A 16039-nucleotide genomic window follows, 5' to 3' on the forward strand; every position below is an offset into this window, starting at 1 on the left:
TGGCACTCGCGGGTCCTGAGTACAGGCGCTGATGCAGATTACTTCATTCTCGAGGCTTCTGTTTAAAAAGTGTTGAGAGAGGGCACCCAGGGGGCTCGGGGTGACCCCAGGGTCCCAGGATCGAGTCCCGTTTCGGGCCCCCCGCAGGAAGCCTGCCTCTCCCTCAGCCTGGGTGTCTGGGTCTCTCAAGGAGGAAGAGAGGAACAAATGCTCCTTCCTCACCAGACTGGCAAAGTCTTAAATTCTTTTAAAAAAGTCTTAGGAGGGATCCCTGGGTGGCGCAGCGGTTTGGCGCCTGCCTTTGGCCCAGGGCACGATCCTGGAGACCCGGGATGGAATCCCATGTCGGGCTCCCGGTGCATGGAGCCTGCTTCTCCCTCTGCCTATGTCTCTGCCTCTCTTTCTGTGTGTGACTATCATTAAAAAAAAAGAAAAGAAAGAAAAGCACCTGCTTTACAGAGCTGTTATGAGAATTAAACAAACACATATAAAGTGAGTAGCATAATGCCTGACACATAGTAAGTGCTCACTGAATGTAAGCTATCAATAATCATATTTAAAGAAAAAAAAAAAAGTCTTAGGATTTCAGCGTCAGCAAAGGTGTGGGGCAACAGGGATGCTCATAAAGTGCAAGTGGGAGCCTCCCCTCGCAGAACAGATCAGCGGGGGCTCCTCCTCCAAGGCACTCGTCAGCAGGTGTTTGCTTCCTGCCTGGCGTTCCAGCTCATCTTGAAGCCCGGACTCAGAACAGTCAGCTTGAATCCTACGGTCTCCTTCAGAATCCGTGGTTGTGGACACACGACAGCAAGGGAAGCTTCCTGAACGCGTGCTCTCCTGACCCCCTGCACCTACGGGCTGTCCCCACGGCCCAGGTGACTGTACCAGCCCCGCAGGGCACTCGCCCTCGCGGTCAGTCCTCGGGACCCACCCACCCTCTCGGGGCTCCCGTACTCTGGGGCTCCCAGGGTAGCCTCCCGCCCTCTCCCTACACCGGCCCCGGGGCGGCCTCACTCCCGCCACAGGCGTCCTCCCTCCAGGATGCGCGCCCTGACCTTCTGACCTGCCCTTCCTGTGCAGGACCTGCTGAGACTTCTCACAGGGCCTGGCACCTCCAGACACCCCGCCCCCCCAGGGACGCCCCGCCTGCACCTCCTGACACCCCACCCCCACCCCCGTGGACGTCCCACCTGCACCTCTTGACACACTGCCCCCACCCCCGTGGATGCCCCACCTGCACCTCCCGACCTCCCTGCATGGACGCCCTACCTTCACCTCCTGACCTCCCCATGCGGATGCCCCAACTGCACCTCCCGACACCCCCCCCCCCGGTGGACGCCCCCCCCCCCCCCCCGGCACCTCCTGACCCCTGACCTCCCCCTGCAGATGCTCACCGGCACCTCCTGATGCCCCCTCTGCCCCCGTCCCCGCGCAGACGCCCCACCTGCGTCTTGGACTCCACGTCTCTGGGAACGGCACTGCAGCGCTTACCTTTCCTGGGAGTCAGCGGGATGAAGCCCGCTGGCCCCGCGTGTCATAAAGGCCTTCCCTGGAGCCCTGGGAACCACTCCTTAGGGCCTCCCAGCACCCAGTTCGTGACGGCACAGCCAAGGGGCAGGCAGGAGGACCATCACCCACGCAGGATGCAGACTGGCCCCCCACCCCAGACCCGGGGAGATGCCCCATCGCACGTGCTGCTCAGCCCACCCGGCCAGGCCCAGCCCAGGCCCCCGCCACCCCCCCCCCGCCATCCCAACAGCTTGGCTTTAAGCTCGGCTCGGCTTAAAGGAGCTCGGCTGCAAGGAGCAGCCCTGGTTCCGGGCCTGACGTCGCAGGAACCCATGACCCGAGCCTGAGGCCCTGCTCCCCTCCCCGGCCATCGTCTACACGGCCTCACAGCTCTCACGGTCACGGGGCAGGGCAGCCCTCTGCTTCTCTCCATGAGCCCCAGCCCCTGGAGCTTGGCTTGTAAGGGCCTGGTGGGGCGGCCAGGCCTCTGCAGCCCCCCGTCCTCCCTCCCCTCCCCCTTCTAGCCCCCCTCCCCCACCTCCCCCCACGTGTCCTCAACCCGGCCAGGCCTCACTCTGCCCCGCACTCAGGTGCCGGTTCCCGTACCACATCACGTGCAGAACCACAGCTTGTTTCTCTGTTTCTCCCCCCCAACCCCCGCCGTGGACCCCTCCTCGGGAAGGACGACCCGTCTGCTGTTTACCACCTTGACGGTCTGAATGCTCAAGGCCTAGCTCTACCCTCACATGCTGGTACTCGTTTAATATTTCTACAACAGATGAATGGATCTTTCCAAGTTCATCTAGTTTGCTCACCTTCCATGTGAATTTACATTTTACCTGCCCCGATCTGTTTGACGAGGCTGCTTCTAAAGGTCGTCCTGAGATAGGCAAACTTCAAAGGCTGTGCGTGTGCGTGTCTGCGTGGTGCGTGTGCCTCTGCGTGGACACAAGCCCACTGCGAAAATGGGTAGGGTCCTCGGGGTAACAGACAGAACTGATCCCCTCTAAGACTTATTAAAATGCCACAAATCAAACTGCAGTGTTGGCCACACTCACGCTGGGCACTAATTTTCATCTTCTGCTCCTGATCAAGTAATGTAACTTAGCAGAAACACCCAATACTTTTGTATTCGTGTGACACCACGTTCACTCATCACCGTGTCAGGAAAGGCCGGCTGTACCGGACGCCCCGGCCGGCCCAGCGTCTCACGGTTTGAGTCTCCATCTCCCAACAGCAGCTAAGAAAGTCCTCAGCCTCGCACATAACACAGCACACCTGTTCAGTCTAGTGGACGTGCTGCTCACACTCACATTTTCAATGATTTCTGCTTGTGGGCCTCTTGAACATCTTGTGTTGAAAACAGCGTCTCACATATAGGGAGTGAGGCTGTGGACAGAAGACGAGCACTGAAAAGTCAGTTGTATCTCCCTAAACCAGCAACAGGGAGAGAAGATTTGTAAGACCTTCTTTGGGTAAAAAATCATACAAGCTTATTGGAAGATATTTAAAAAATACCAACATAAATAGAGATATTTTATGTTTGTGGGAAGAAGTGATCCTTACCACACTGAGCTCCAAACCAGACGCAGTTCCAGTTAAAACACCACCGGGTCATCTCAGAACCAACAATCTGATTCTGAAATTTCTGTGGTACAGAAAGAGCCCAGAACAGACCAGACATCCCTGGAGGAAACACGGCTGGGGAGACACGGCCTACCAGGGACGAAGCCTCATCTTAGAGCTATGGTAATGTGGACGGTACGGCATCTGAGCAGGGACAGACATACAGACTCACAGAACCACGGGGCCCATGAGGTCCCCACACACACGAGGGACTTGACATGCGACCTGCAGGTGGGGGAGTGACGACAGGCTCAGCATCCAGGGCTGGAGGTGGGGGGGGGGGGATGACAGGCTCAGCACCCAGGGCTGGAGGTGAGGGAGGGTGGATGACGATGGGCTCAGCACCCAGGGCTGGAGGTGGTGGTGGGGACGATGGGCTCAACACCCAGGGCTGGCGGTGAGGAGGGGTGGATGACGATGGGCTCAGCACTCAGGGCTGGAAGGCTGGCTACGCTGGCAGGACACGAGCCATCCCCACACAGGAACCATTTCTCATGGACCAAGAGTTGCTATACAGAAGGCGACATTAAGTATGCGAATGACCGCAGCTCTAAACCGCAGGGTACCGGGGGCATGAGCCACAAGGGAAAGCGTGACAGTCCCACATCGTGACCTCTGCTAGTAAGTGCAGCCAGCGCACCAACATACGGACCCGGACAGCAAAGACCAGCCACAGCCTGAGGCATTTGCAGCAAAGACACCACAGAAGGGCTGGCGCGTGGACTCTGCCGGGAGCAGCAAGAACCAGAACGCCAGGTGTCCTTCGCATCAACCAGTTTGGTCAGAGGGGAGGCGGTGTTGTGGCGGGGGCCACGCCGTCCCCAAGGGGGGACATGTGTGTCCTGTGAGGTGCCGTCGGCTAACCCATCAGTGTACACATCGCGGTACAAACAGAACGGCAACCCTGGTACACGTGCCGAGCAACAAAACCACCTCTTCCGTGCGCCATCGTGGACGTTAGCAGCACTCAACGGCGGTGATCCCGTCAAACGGGAACGGCGTCACCAGCCGGCTGCCGGCACAGAGGTCGTTTCTGACCTGCTGGCGTACGTAACAATGTCCTCAACATGCTGGTGGCAAGTCCTCGTGTGCATGTCTGCTTATCTCAGACAAAGGCTCACGGTGGTTTACACGGCAGGCTCACGAGGTGGGTTTTGCCAAACTGTCCCCAGGAAACAGGACCCGTTTAAAAAGCAGCAGGGGATCGTCACCTTCCCTCTCACAGCCTCCCAAACAGGAGCTAAAAACAAACTTCGCCGGATGCGTCAGTGAAAACGTACACGCTGAGTTTTTAATTTGTATTTAAGGATAATGAGGCTGAACAGTTTTGATTGTTCACGTAGCTTCTACGTGGTTTGCTGGGTTAATGCTTTGCCCACTATTCACTCATTTGAGACAGAGACACCGAGGGAGCATGAGCAGGGGGAGAGGCAGAGGAAGCTAGGCCCCTGTGGGAGCCGGAGGCGGAACTCGATCCTGGGACCCTGGGGGCACGGCCTGAGCCCAAGGCAGACACTCACCCGCTGAGCCCCGGGTGCCCCAAGTGCTTGATTTCTGGATGCGACACAAGAGTCCACGATCTGTCCCTGACACGGATCCCCCTCTGCACAGTGAACTGTCACTTCATCCTTTAAGTTCTCAAGGTTCACGAGCCACAGCCATCTTTCCTTTACGTGTCACTCCTCACACGTGTTGAGGGCTTTAGGTCAGGCCCCCGTGGTGCCCCTCCCACAAAGTGCCTCCCGGAAGGCAGACATCGGTGAAGACAGCCCCTACCGAGGTCCTAGGCGAACAGGACACCCCAGGGCGTCGCCACAGCTGCCATCCGCGCCCGTCACCACCACATGCGGGGACCTGGGTGATGAGGTCGGGAGCACCGGGCAGAGCCCAGGCACACATGGTGCCAGGCGCAGTGGCCTCCACGCAGGGTGCCGACTCTTACCTTGCCTATTCCTCCCCTTCGTCCAGCTCCGTCTCCTTGTGCACCACCACTCTCGTCACCGACATGTCAGGGTGCTGCTCCCGGGCTTCCCGGATGGCCTGCGCCAGCGCCTGCAGGATTAGGACAGAGCACGGTGAGCCAGGCCCCAGCTGCGCCGCTCCTGGGCAGCTCCAGCTCTGGCGCACACGGGAAGCAGGACCGGCCGCAGGCTCGGGCTCATGGTGGCCAACGCTCCGTTGCCCCACACTTCCCACTTTCCAGTCATTTCAAATAATGACCACGTAGAACAGAAGGAACCTGCACACTCGAGCCGGCCTCGCGCTCACCGAGACTGGCAGGACACAGACCCTGAGCTCATACAGTCACCTGCAGCCTGAGGCCACCACTAAGGTCGTGAGGCTCCCGGAGCAGCGGGGAGGCCCTGGGCCCACCTCCAGTTCCCCCAGGGCCTGCTGTCCTCCCTCAGGGGCCCCCAGTGCTGGAGGCCAAGTGTTGCGGGAAAGAGCCCCGGACTTCCAGGGCAGCAGCAAGGGGCATACGGCGAGCAGAGTGCAAGAGGCGGCACAGACAGTCCTTCAAGTACAGGTCTCTGCTCCACAGTCAGAACCACCGGGGTGGCAAGGTCAGCGGTCACGCTCGAGGCCACCGCCGTGGGGCTGCAGGCAGGAGCAGGGCACAGGAGCCCCCGCCGGCTCACAGTCTCTTCCAGGAAGCAGCGGAGTTTCTTCGTATATTATCGGAAGATAAAGTACGTACAAGTGTCGTGACAAAGTGGACAGATCCGCTCCTCTGCGGGAGAGAGGTTTACAGGTGTCCCAGGGGGAGGTGGCGCAGATGGCCCTCAAACTCTAAGAAGACGTCCAGAGCAAGAGGGAAGTCTTGGGGGAAACTATGTGCCTGAACCAAGTGCCCCCCCACCTCATCCTCTTCCTCTGTCGTCTGCCTATGGGGACAAGGGCGCCTCTCATCTGCCGTCTGGCCAACAGAGCCTGCAGCCTCATTCCACACACACGGAGGTAAAGCTGTAGAGACCTGCACAGTTTTATGCCCAAGACGTCACAAGGAAGCCTGGAAGACGCCGAAGGTACTTAGGTCCCCACCAGGGAGCAGGTTGTGGGGCGGGGGGGGAGGGGCAGCAGCAGGGCGGCCCAGAACCAAGGGGGGACGGGCAATCTGCATGGACGAGCCCCTGTTGCTGTCTGGAGTCTGGTCTGGGAGGAACGGCCGTGCTGGAGCCAGTGCAGGTGCTCACCTCCGCTCCACCCAAGGAGCTGCCCCGTGAAGCACAGAGGGTGACAGGGAAACAAATGATGCCCAGGGGAAGGGGACACGTGTGACACACGCCTCGAGTAGCAGGGAAGGAGGGAAAACCGAAAGCCGCCCAATGGTCTCCAAACACATGTGAAATCCGTTCACCGTTAGTTACGTCACTCTGCAGTATCCGCACGTGAAACGAAATACTGCAAAATGTCAACTTATGAGACAACGGGAGAGATTGTGCGCAAACGATCACATCCTCCTGCCAAACCGGGACGTTATTTCACGGCAAAGGAGCAGACATGGTGAGGAGCGAGCGCAGTGCCCCGTCCCAGCGCGGAGTGGGTGCACGCGGGGCAGCCGCCGCAACACAGCCTCTTAAGCGCAGGACCCCTGTTGTCTCTGCTGCTCAGAGGGAGGGTTTCTCCCCATGGTTACGATTCTCCTGAGACAGGACAAGGGCTGAAGAAGAGGCTGGGACAGCGCAGACCCCACGCGGAGGGCTTTGGCTGTTGGCAGGAAGTGGTTTCCCCTCTGCCTGTGAACACGTGCGTGGTGTCGCTGCAGGCTTTCAGGGGAGGGAGCTTTGTGAGCGCCGGGGACAGGCGCGCCTGAAGCCAGTTACACGGACTCAAGGAGGTCCGTGCGCCTTACAACTACCCGCGAACATGTCATGGAAGCTTAGCCCCCCTTCTCTCCTCCGGCATCGGCCCTTTGTCTTCAAATGGGCGGACACGGGACGCACCGAGCAAGGCCATGTTCCTGCAGTCTCGGGTCAGGCTGCGGCCTCCTCCTAAGGGGGGTCAACAACGGGCGTCCTCCTGGCACTCGCATTTCAGACCCTGTCTTCATCATTTGCTGCTCAGAAGCTGTATTGTCACCACAGGCGGGCCGGCGGGAAGGCACAGAAAACCGGGGAGATCCCTGATGGGGAGCGTGGCCCAGGAAGGCCGGGAGGGCACACGTCCAGCGGCCAGATGGGCAACAGAAGCAACAACCTGAAAGGCCTGGATTTCCACTTCCCACCGAAGAGCGCAGGCCCAGGCCTCTCCCCCACAGGGGCCTCTCCCCTACAGGAGAGGCCAGAGGGGAAGGGAGCACTTGCTCTGCTCAGACGGTCCTAGCAGAGCATCCCTTCCCGTGCAGAGCAGGAAGCTGGGCCTCCACGGAGTCAGCCAGGTTCCCCGGCAGGCAGGCGGGCCCAGCCAGCTACCCCGAGCCCTTATGACAAAGTCCAAGTTCAGAGGCAGGGCAGCCCTTCTCTGACCTCAGAGCGCACTCAGGGATGAGACACGCAGGAAAGAGGGAAGCCAAGTCATGTTTACGGGGCTCTAGAAAAACATAGTTTTCTTTTTAGGCAGAGAAGAGCATCTCTCTGGTCACACAGAGTGAGCTTTTTTAAAAGTGGGACGTCCTGTTCTCCAAACTCTGTTTCCTGAGCTCCACGTTGCATCAGAGCCAGGCAGCAATCATCTGTTCTGACACCCCAGCCAAGATGCTCAACTGAACGTCTCTAACAACTTAAAGAGTTAGGAGTCTTCCATGTTCTGTCTCCCTTTCTGATATTTCCTACCCATTTCTTCTCCACTTTCCTTTAAAGCAGAGTTAAAGTCACTCTGAAAATCACAAAACAAAAAATTCTCATCAGCTGAAGCCTCGGCCTAAAACTAAAGCTCCTTCCACGTCGCCAGCAGTCCGGCCCTCCTCTCCTGCATTCCTAAGCCACGTACTGCGCTCAGGTAAACAGCAGCTGGAAGCACGATTCTCTTAAGCAGCTTCCGAAGCCACGTATGGGGTCACTTTGGGGGGGGCCTCGGACTTTTCTCCCGCCCCTTGAAGACAGTAATAATCAGGGGACACACATCAGGTAAATAGCCCAACTTGTCTAACGCTGTAAAAAATACTTTGTGAGTTCCTTAAAGTCGGTCTGAGTCAAACTTGGTGACTTTTCTTAGTGTCATTATGCTGCCATTCAGTTTTTAATCCACAATGGGCCTAAACCCAGGCCCACAAGAATTAACTAATGGTTGCCGGGAATCCTTGCGATTACTTGGACCCGAAAGCGCACGGGAAGCCAGTGGGAAATGAACAGCTGTCACGTGCTGCACTGCTTTGGCCTGAGGGAGGCTCCCGGGACAGGCCATGTCTCGGGTGGGACGCGTCTATGCCTAGGAGATGACTCCATCCAGGAGGCACGGGGAGAAGGGGCCAGACACGGGGACACGACCCCACAACACCTGCCAAACCGAGAGACACGGTCACTTTCAGAACCAGAGCCGCGGGTCTTTACCTGGTCATGATCGATGTCTGCATCTCCTGTGATCACGATGCGTTTCTCAATTCTTGTTTCAGATATGCCACCTTTCACAGTCTAAAGGCCATAAAGAAAACAAAATCAAGGAGACAGCACTCATTACAGCACGTTCATGCTCATGGGAGGGAAAGGGAGCAACCGCGCCGTGTGGAGAAGACAGGTGTTCCGGAAACTATCTTTAAGCTCAACAGAGATTCCTATTGTTAAAGTTGCAGCATCTGTAAGTCGTCCTCAACTGAAAGCAGCTTTAAAACTGACATATCAAAAAAAAAAAATAATAAAAAAATAAAAAAAAAATAAAACTGACATATCAAGATTCAGGGCAAATGAAGAGGAGACGGATGCCATTTAATCCAAAAAGTTCCGCTGGGACATTCCACTACCATTCCCCTGAGTTTCCGTACCCCCAATCGGCCCATTTGTTAAAACAGGAAAGAAGAAAGGACTCTCTGGTTTATACAGAGTTACAAGGAATCCTAACGATCTGGGTCCCCAGTTTAGGTTTGGGAATTGCTTGGTGTCACCGTTTTGATGGCCTGATTCTCCTACAAATCCACCCGTAATGTTTTCATTTGGTTTAGTGCAGAAGAAAAAAGAGGACTTGGATTTGGTTTAAGGTGAAGATACACGAGGGTGACATAAGGATTTCTGTTCGACGTCTGACCTGACTACAGCCTCTGCATGTCGCCGTGCCTGCCAACAACAACCGTGAGCAGACCTGGGCAGGAGCCCCACCTGAGCGGCCATGTGGTCCGCGGCACAGTCTGGGACACGGAGGCTGACGAGAGCATATGGCTGCGAGCTGAGCCCCAAGAGGGACACAGCCAATCTCTACAACCCCCATCAACTATGTACTAGACCACACTGATCGCGCTTTTTTGTGAGAGACCAAGCCGACCACTAGCCTGGACAGCCCCATACGCTTTAAAACGAGCGCCATTACCATCTCGTGTTTACGTGGCACTTTTTTAATTTACAAAGTTTCTGGCTGAAATACAGCATAAAGGATACACTGAAAACCTTTAAGCACTAACAAAACGTGAGAGGTAGATGGAAAAGGAAACGTGGGGAGACAACGCTGGAGTCAGAAATCGGGCGATGGCCACGTGCCTCAGAATTACCGGGGGGCTCGTACGCCCGTCCCAGGCTTTCGGTAGATCGGGCGTGGGGCCGCGGGACCCCCGCTCCTAACCAGTCCCGGGAGAGCCTGCTGCTGCTGGTCTGGAGACCACACTCGAGAATCACTGGTCATCTGGTGTCAAACCTTTAGAGAATGAGAATGACCTGGAAAAATGCCCCATCTCCAACATATGAACACCTTAGATCAACGAGGGGAAAATTATGTTCCTTGAACAACTTGCTGAAATCCTGAATGATGGCCTTGCTTGTGTCAGAAGGCTTCGTGTGTACTTGCCAACCTCGTGCTTCCACTGTTCCCATGCTCCCTCTCTGCTCCTGCAGTGCCCTGACCTACAGCTACGCATGACCTGTTTTTATGCCCTTGTACTTCACAAAAGTACATTTGCCAATGGAGCCCAAATTCTTGGATACTTGAAGTCCAGGCACTTTTACTCCACGGGGCTATCACTTTGAGGCAGGTGTAGGAACAAGCAGTTCAGAACAGACCCTGTTGGCAAGGTCCCACCCTGGACTGCCTTACCTTGGTGATGTGCGTTGTGGTCGTTGTCGACACGGACTCAGATGTGATGGTTTGCGCCGTCAGTAATGTCCCGGAGTCACCACCAGCCCCACCATCAATCTTTGGATAGTTGGAGGAAAAATACAAAGTAATGCTTAATTTCCATCATGTGGCCAGAGAAGACCCCTCCCCATCGAACATGCATGCTGTGAGCTCTTCGAGGTCGGCAGTTGGCTTAGCTGCCTGGCCCTTGCATGTCTGTAGCAGTGATTTATGGAGCAGGAGGCTGCTGGTCTTTAAACAGAGTCAAGGCGAAGGCTAAATGCACGTGGAGAGGCAAAGCCCCAGGAGGGAGGGGAAAAAAAGCGAAGAATCAAGTAGAAAATGGGACTAAAAGCTACAAGGGTCATGAGACAGTTCGAATGAAGGCCTCTTGCAGAAGCTGGAAAGAGAAACTAAAGAGCCAGACAGAACAGGGTCCACAGTGGCTGCCAGTGCTGAGTTTGTACATGTTTTCTCATCTATGGAGCAAGAGAACCGGACTAGGATGGTGTAGACCCACTGATGTGGCTGTCGGCTTATCTCTAGTCGTTGCTGGAATACTTAGGATGAACTTACACGTGGTCACACACACTTTACTACGCGTGCAGCCTTGTGTTCTCTCTGTACGTATATATAAACCCCACACATGTCTCTAATCGGGTTTTAACTTGTCTGCCTTGATACTAACAAGGCAGTAAGTTCTAGAGTTTACCAGGGCAAATATGGAAATTAGTGGCCTAAGCGTATATGTGAAGGTCACCAACACACTCATCTCCCACATCCTGATGTTGACGCAAGGCAATAACCAGGAAGCCCAGAGCCTGAGTTACGGGGAAGTTCCTGTCAAATGTAAGCCATGTACCTGTATCTACCGGGGCACTTACTGTACTCCTGACACACGAGTGCGTGCTCTCCCTCAACAGCTAATCCTGAGAAACCTGTGTTTGCATGGTTCTATGTACACACACGGATAACACATCTAGGATAATTTCGAGGAGTATTTGAACACGCCTACGGTAAACCTTTTGAAAAAGATTTCTGGAGAGGTCAATGATCTGCCATCCCCCAGCACGGGCTGATCTGAGCTAGGACACTAAGCTCCTCAGTTGAGGAACAGTTGTATGGATGTCTAAGCAGTTCCATGTCAAAATAATGAATCAGTATCTGCATAAGGTCTAAATCAAGATCTCAAATTAAGCATATAAATCTGATCGTTACTTTGACCCACGGTATCGTATTTACTAAGATCGACAATGCGTCTTCAGAAAATAATTCTACGTGTAGCAGCAGCACTGACCGTGTGTTACACGTGGTGAGCAGGGACTGCATCTACCCACGTGGAGCTGCAGGGGCGGGCGGCAGGATGAGGAGAGCCTCAAGGTTACCGGTCCTCAAGTTAGGTCAGACCCAATGAATTCTGTAAGATGATCTCATTCCCAAGTGTGTACCAGCATGCCCGTCCTTCACAAGCACGTGTACGCTGCCCGCCCCCTCCCCGACTGTCGCGATCTAAGACAGGATATGGCAGGTTGGAGTGCAGTGAAGACACCAGGATGTGCAATGTTACATCAAAGTCAGAGACATGTAAAAACGGACACAAAGCAAGGAAAAGAACTCAAATAGTCCAAATCTAGAGTTTTTGTACCTGTGGAGACTCATATGTGATGGTTTTGGTCTCAGTTTGGACAATAGGGACTTCCTTGGTGGAGATTTCTGTCCTTTGTGAGGCATCAGAAATTGTTACCATCTCTGTTTTTACCACTGGTGGCTGAGGTAGAAAGGAAGGGAAAAATAAATTCTAGACGTCACAAAGTAAGTGTTTAACGGAGCCTTCAAAAATAATTGTAAAAAAAAAAATCCAAACACACACTCATGCACAAGAGTTAAGATAAATAAAACAAAAGACACAAGAGAAAAACAGTTTCCTTAAAAAAATCACAGGTATGCGCGTCTGGAGAATCGGCTACCACGATGGCTCCCTAACTAACAGCACACTTCCCATTACCGCCGTCCCATCGCATGTCAACCGTGGTGCACGCAGCGAGACACGCACTGCAGCGTTGCAGCACGTTGTAACAAGATGGAAAAGAGAACCAAACAGAGCGAACTATGTGACGTGACTGGTCTCCGTGTTCCTGCAGCTTAAAGAACCACACGGTGTGTGTGAAGGCTCATGGTCTTCACCCGGCACATCAGCTATGGGGACTAGGGTTTTCCCCAAAAAGACTCTTCTACTCCATCGACAGACTTTCTATTTTGAGTATCTTCCAGTAGCATTTTTTTTTTCACTTACACTGGTCTAAGGCTTGCAGTGCTTCTTCTACGTTACAGAAGTTAAAATGTTACATCTAGAATTCTCCACCAACATTGCATGATGGCTTTGAACAGTTAAAACATTAAGGAACAGGGTCAGGCCTTTGCAGTGTCCTCTGCTGGGCACGTGCATTTACTGCACCACAGACCACACTGCTACCAAAATACTACAGGCACTTGCCTTGAGAGAATATTCCCAAATGTAATTATTTAAAGAGGAACAGCTATATAGTAAACGCAGGAAATAATAGTTCAGAGCGTCCAAAGACTCTTGAAATGTCTTCTCTGAAGCACAAAGTTTAAAATATAGTAAAAATCCATTTAATTATTTCAAGATAAAGTCACTTCGAGATTTTCCAGCCCATCAAAGGGAGCAAATAGTGCCTAAAGATTTAGGATAGTGCCTAAATCGTGGGCATTTGGTTTTAGGATGAAGGAAGTCCAATGGAGGGAAACCCCCACTCAGCATAACTTTGACTCCCCTTTGAGGGACACTCGTACCTCGTGACCAAGACCTAACCTACCAAGAGCCTGGAAAGTTCTCTTTCTTGAAGAGAAAGTTACAACAGTCCTATCCGATGTAGATAATCTACAAAACAGACGAAAACTTGCAAATGCCCCAGAATTGAGGACAGAAGGAGAAGGGTGTCCTCCTATCCACCCGGCCAGCCCTCCGCTGCAACTGGGAAGGAAAATGCTCCTAGCTGGTCTGTACGCTCCCTGGGGCCTAAGGACGGCCGGCACAGTAGTATTCAGGGAATGGGTTGTCGTCACTGCCGGATGCTGACCTCCGAGCACCATGGTCACCATGACCAGCTGCCATTTCTAAAAACATAAAGCTGAAGGGAGAAGGAACCAAAAAGTGAGACCCAATCACGACAAGAGCCACACGCACACAAGCACGCTGCCCGTTGGTCAGCGATGCAGGTACAATGTGCTAATCAAACCAACAAAGAAGGCATTTAGCACGAGGAGGCGGTGCAACTACTGACAAACCACTGGAAACACCCAGAACATGCATAGAAAACGTCAAGTGTGAAAGGAGAAGGGAAAGCACCCCGGTCGGCTGCTGAAGGCGGGTTTACTGTCAGGTGGATCCAGGTGCAGTAAAGAAGCCAGACCCCGACCGGAGCCGCGGAAACCCTAGAGAGCAGTGCTCCCACTTCCTCCCGAGAGCGAGACCAGGGCCTCGTGGGAGCAGCTGGAGGCAGGTCGGGAGGACAGAAGGCAGGCGCTGTTCCCCTGGGGCCAGCTCTAGAGTTTCGCTCCCGCTCGGGCCTCCCATTTACCTCTGAACAACAAATAATTTGTGGCAAAACATCAAGGTCAACAGGAGACACCTCTCCGTTAACTTTATGCGGCTCGTCCTCTGCGTCTTCGCTGCCGTCTTGCTTAGTGGTGCCTCCGTCTACACGCTTCTCTGCAGGGCTCCCGGGGGCCACCGGGCCTTCCTGGCTCTCGGCTCGCACTGCGCTCACACTGGCACCTGCCTGCGAGCCCGGGCTGCCTTGGGGTGCCGGCGCCTCCCTCTCTACCACCTGGGCTGCTCGGCCGGCTCCTTCCTCCACCTCCTCCTCCTCCTCCTCCTGCTCTTCCCTGATGGTGCCCGGGGTCACGCGGTGGTGGGGCCGGTACTCGCCCACGTCTTCCTCCTCGCTCTCACTGCCACCGCTGCTCTCAGAAGACAGGGAGGTGGAGTCCTTCTGTGTCACGGGCTCCACCTTACGCGTGGCCCCAGGACCACTCCCAGGTGATAGCTCTTTACCATTCAGCTCTTCCGCGATTACTCTTTCGTCTTTCCCAACCTCTGCCTGCTTCTTCTCCTCCACTACATTCAGAGTCTCATGTGAACTCTGTACGAGAAAAAAAATGGATGAGGGAAAACAAAATACATGAATAAATTAAAAAAAAAAACGACGGAAACCAAAGTTAACTGATGGTGGTAGGTTCATGTCATGGAGAAAAAAAATAAAGATGATTATGATGGCTGACTGAAAGGGAAGCGGGGGAGCGGGGAGTCAGAAACATCAGGCAATGGTGTTAACATGGAAAAGGGGAGAACCTTAACAGCATCACTGGCTCCAGTGCAAGGCCCTTCTGACTCGGGAGCACGTTTCTGCGGAACAAAAAGCAACCGAGGACACAAATCAATAAAGGTTTACACCTCAACACCCACCAAAACAAACACATGACACTGCAGGACAATGGCAAGAATCGACATCCACAAAAATCTTTGCTCAAGGTGACATGGAGGACAATCCAGACAAAATGCAAAAAGTTTACGAAAGGACAAAACACACAGAACGCCAGCATCCTCCCAAAGACATAAAATGCTGATTGCAAGTCATGCATATCAGCTCTCCTCATTTAGCTGAGAGGGTGGGAAGAAAAAAGGAGTCACACCAAAGCTCACTGAGGAGACGTGAAACTGTAAGACTTTCAAAACCTATTCACTAAACGGTTTTGATTCTAACCAGACGGTAAAGCCTGGCCTGAAACCCCAATCCCTGAGTGGACACAGCATCAATGAGATGGCACCTCTATTTTCTGCTGGCTCATTTAAAAAACAGCTGTAATTGGCAAGATTAGCGCTGGTCTCAGAGAGCTATTAACACAAAGATGTTGTCGTTGCAGAAATGGCTATTAGCATCCCAAGTCACAGAACAGGTTAGCAAAAGGGTATTTTAACGTCAGGGTGGATGTCAATGATAGCTCTAAGTGCTTTCTTCTGGAATTTAGTTTCTACAAACTAGCATCTTTGGAAACTGAAATGAACTAAGTTTATTATCTGAGATGTTTATTCCTGGCCCCTCACCCCACCCCCACATCTAATTCTTGGGAGCAAATTAAGTAGTACAGTGTTTAAATGTTACTAAACACCTGTCGACCAAATACATGAGTCCTATAAATCACTATGCTTCCCTGTTGATAACGTAGAAACATCCGTGCAAAGGAGTTTTTAAAGCTCACAACATTCCTTAAACTTATCCTGAAAGGTGGGAGGGCTACTTTACACTGATAAAAATGAAGCCAACTTTTTAACATTCAGGTGACGAGGCAGCCTGAGATCTCACCGAATCCTAGTTCTGCGAGAGAGAGAAGCCCTGCTGACTCAAGAAGGTATCTCCCTGCTGAACGGAGGGCAGCAAGCCTCTGAACGCGGGGGCAGGAATGGGCCTGGGGACGTGGCCACGGCCCCATGGACTGGAGCTGGCTCCTGCAGCAAGGAGCAGCATCCCCTGTTCTTCTGCACCAGTGACATGGAAAACTGAGCAAAAGGCCCTCAAAGGGAACACTGCGGACAGCACCTATCAGCATCTAGTCGCTCGCTGTGATCTGTGCCGTTATCCTGACGTGCGTGGTAAGGGCATGTTTTCACTGCTCGAAGTTAGTGCCGTGT

The 16039-nt window shown here is 53.7% G+C and overlaps 1 protein-coding gene across 8 annotated transcripts in view; it reads right to left on the minus strand.

Moving 5' to 3' along the window:
* Positions 1-16039, minus strand: part of EPB41L2 (erythrocyte membrane protein band 4.1 like 2) — a 202136-nt gene that overhangs the window by 6558 nt on the left and 179539 nt on the right. For 5 of the 8 annotated variants that reach the window (XM_041739352.1, XM_041739363.1, XM_041739376.1 and 2 more), the window contains 6 exons: positions 14702-14755; positions 13929-14492; positions 11972-12094; positions 10306-10404; positions 8622-8702; positions 5075-5184 (listed from right to left, as the gene is read on the minus strand). In XM_041739352.1, the coding sequence (XP_041595286.1) occupies positions 5080-5184; positions 8622-8702; positions 10306-10404; positions 11972-12094; positions 13929-14492; positions 14702-14755 (1026 nt within the window). In that variant the 3' untranslated portion in view covers positions 5075-5079. The remainder of the gene's footprint in view (positions 1-5074; positions 5185-8621; positions 8703-10305; positions 10405-11971; positions 12095-13928; positions 14493-14701; positions 14756-16039) is intronic. The other 3 variants (XM_041739396.1, XM_041739386.1, XM_041739404.1) reach the window with 2 other exon arrangements.

The sequence above is a fragment of the Vulpes lagopus genome, chromosome 2 (assembly GCF_018345385.1).
Source record: "Vulpes lagopus strain Blue_001 chromosome 2, ASM1834538v1, whole genome shotgun sequence".
NCBI lineage: Eukaryota > Metazoa > Chordata > Mammalia > Carnivora > Canidae > Vulpes > Vulpes lagopus.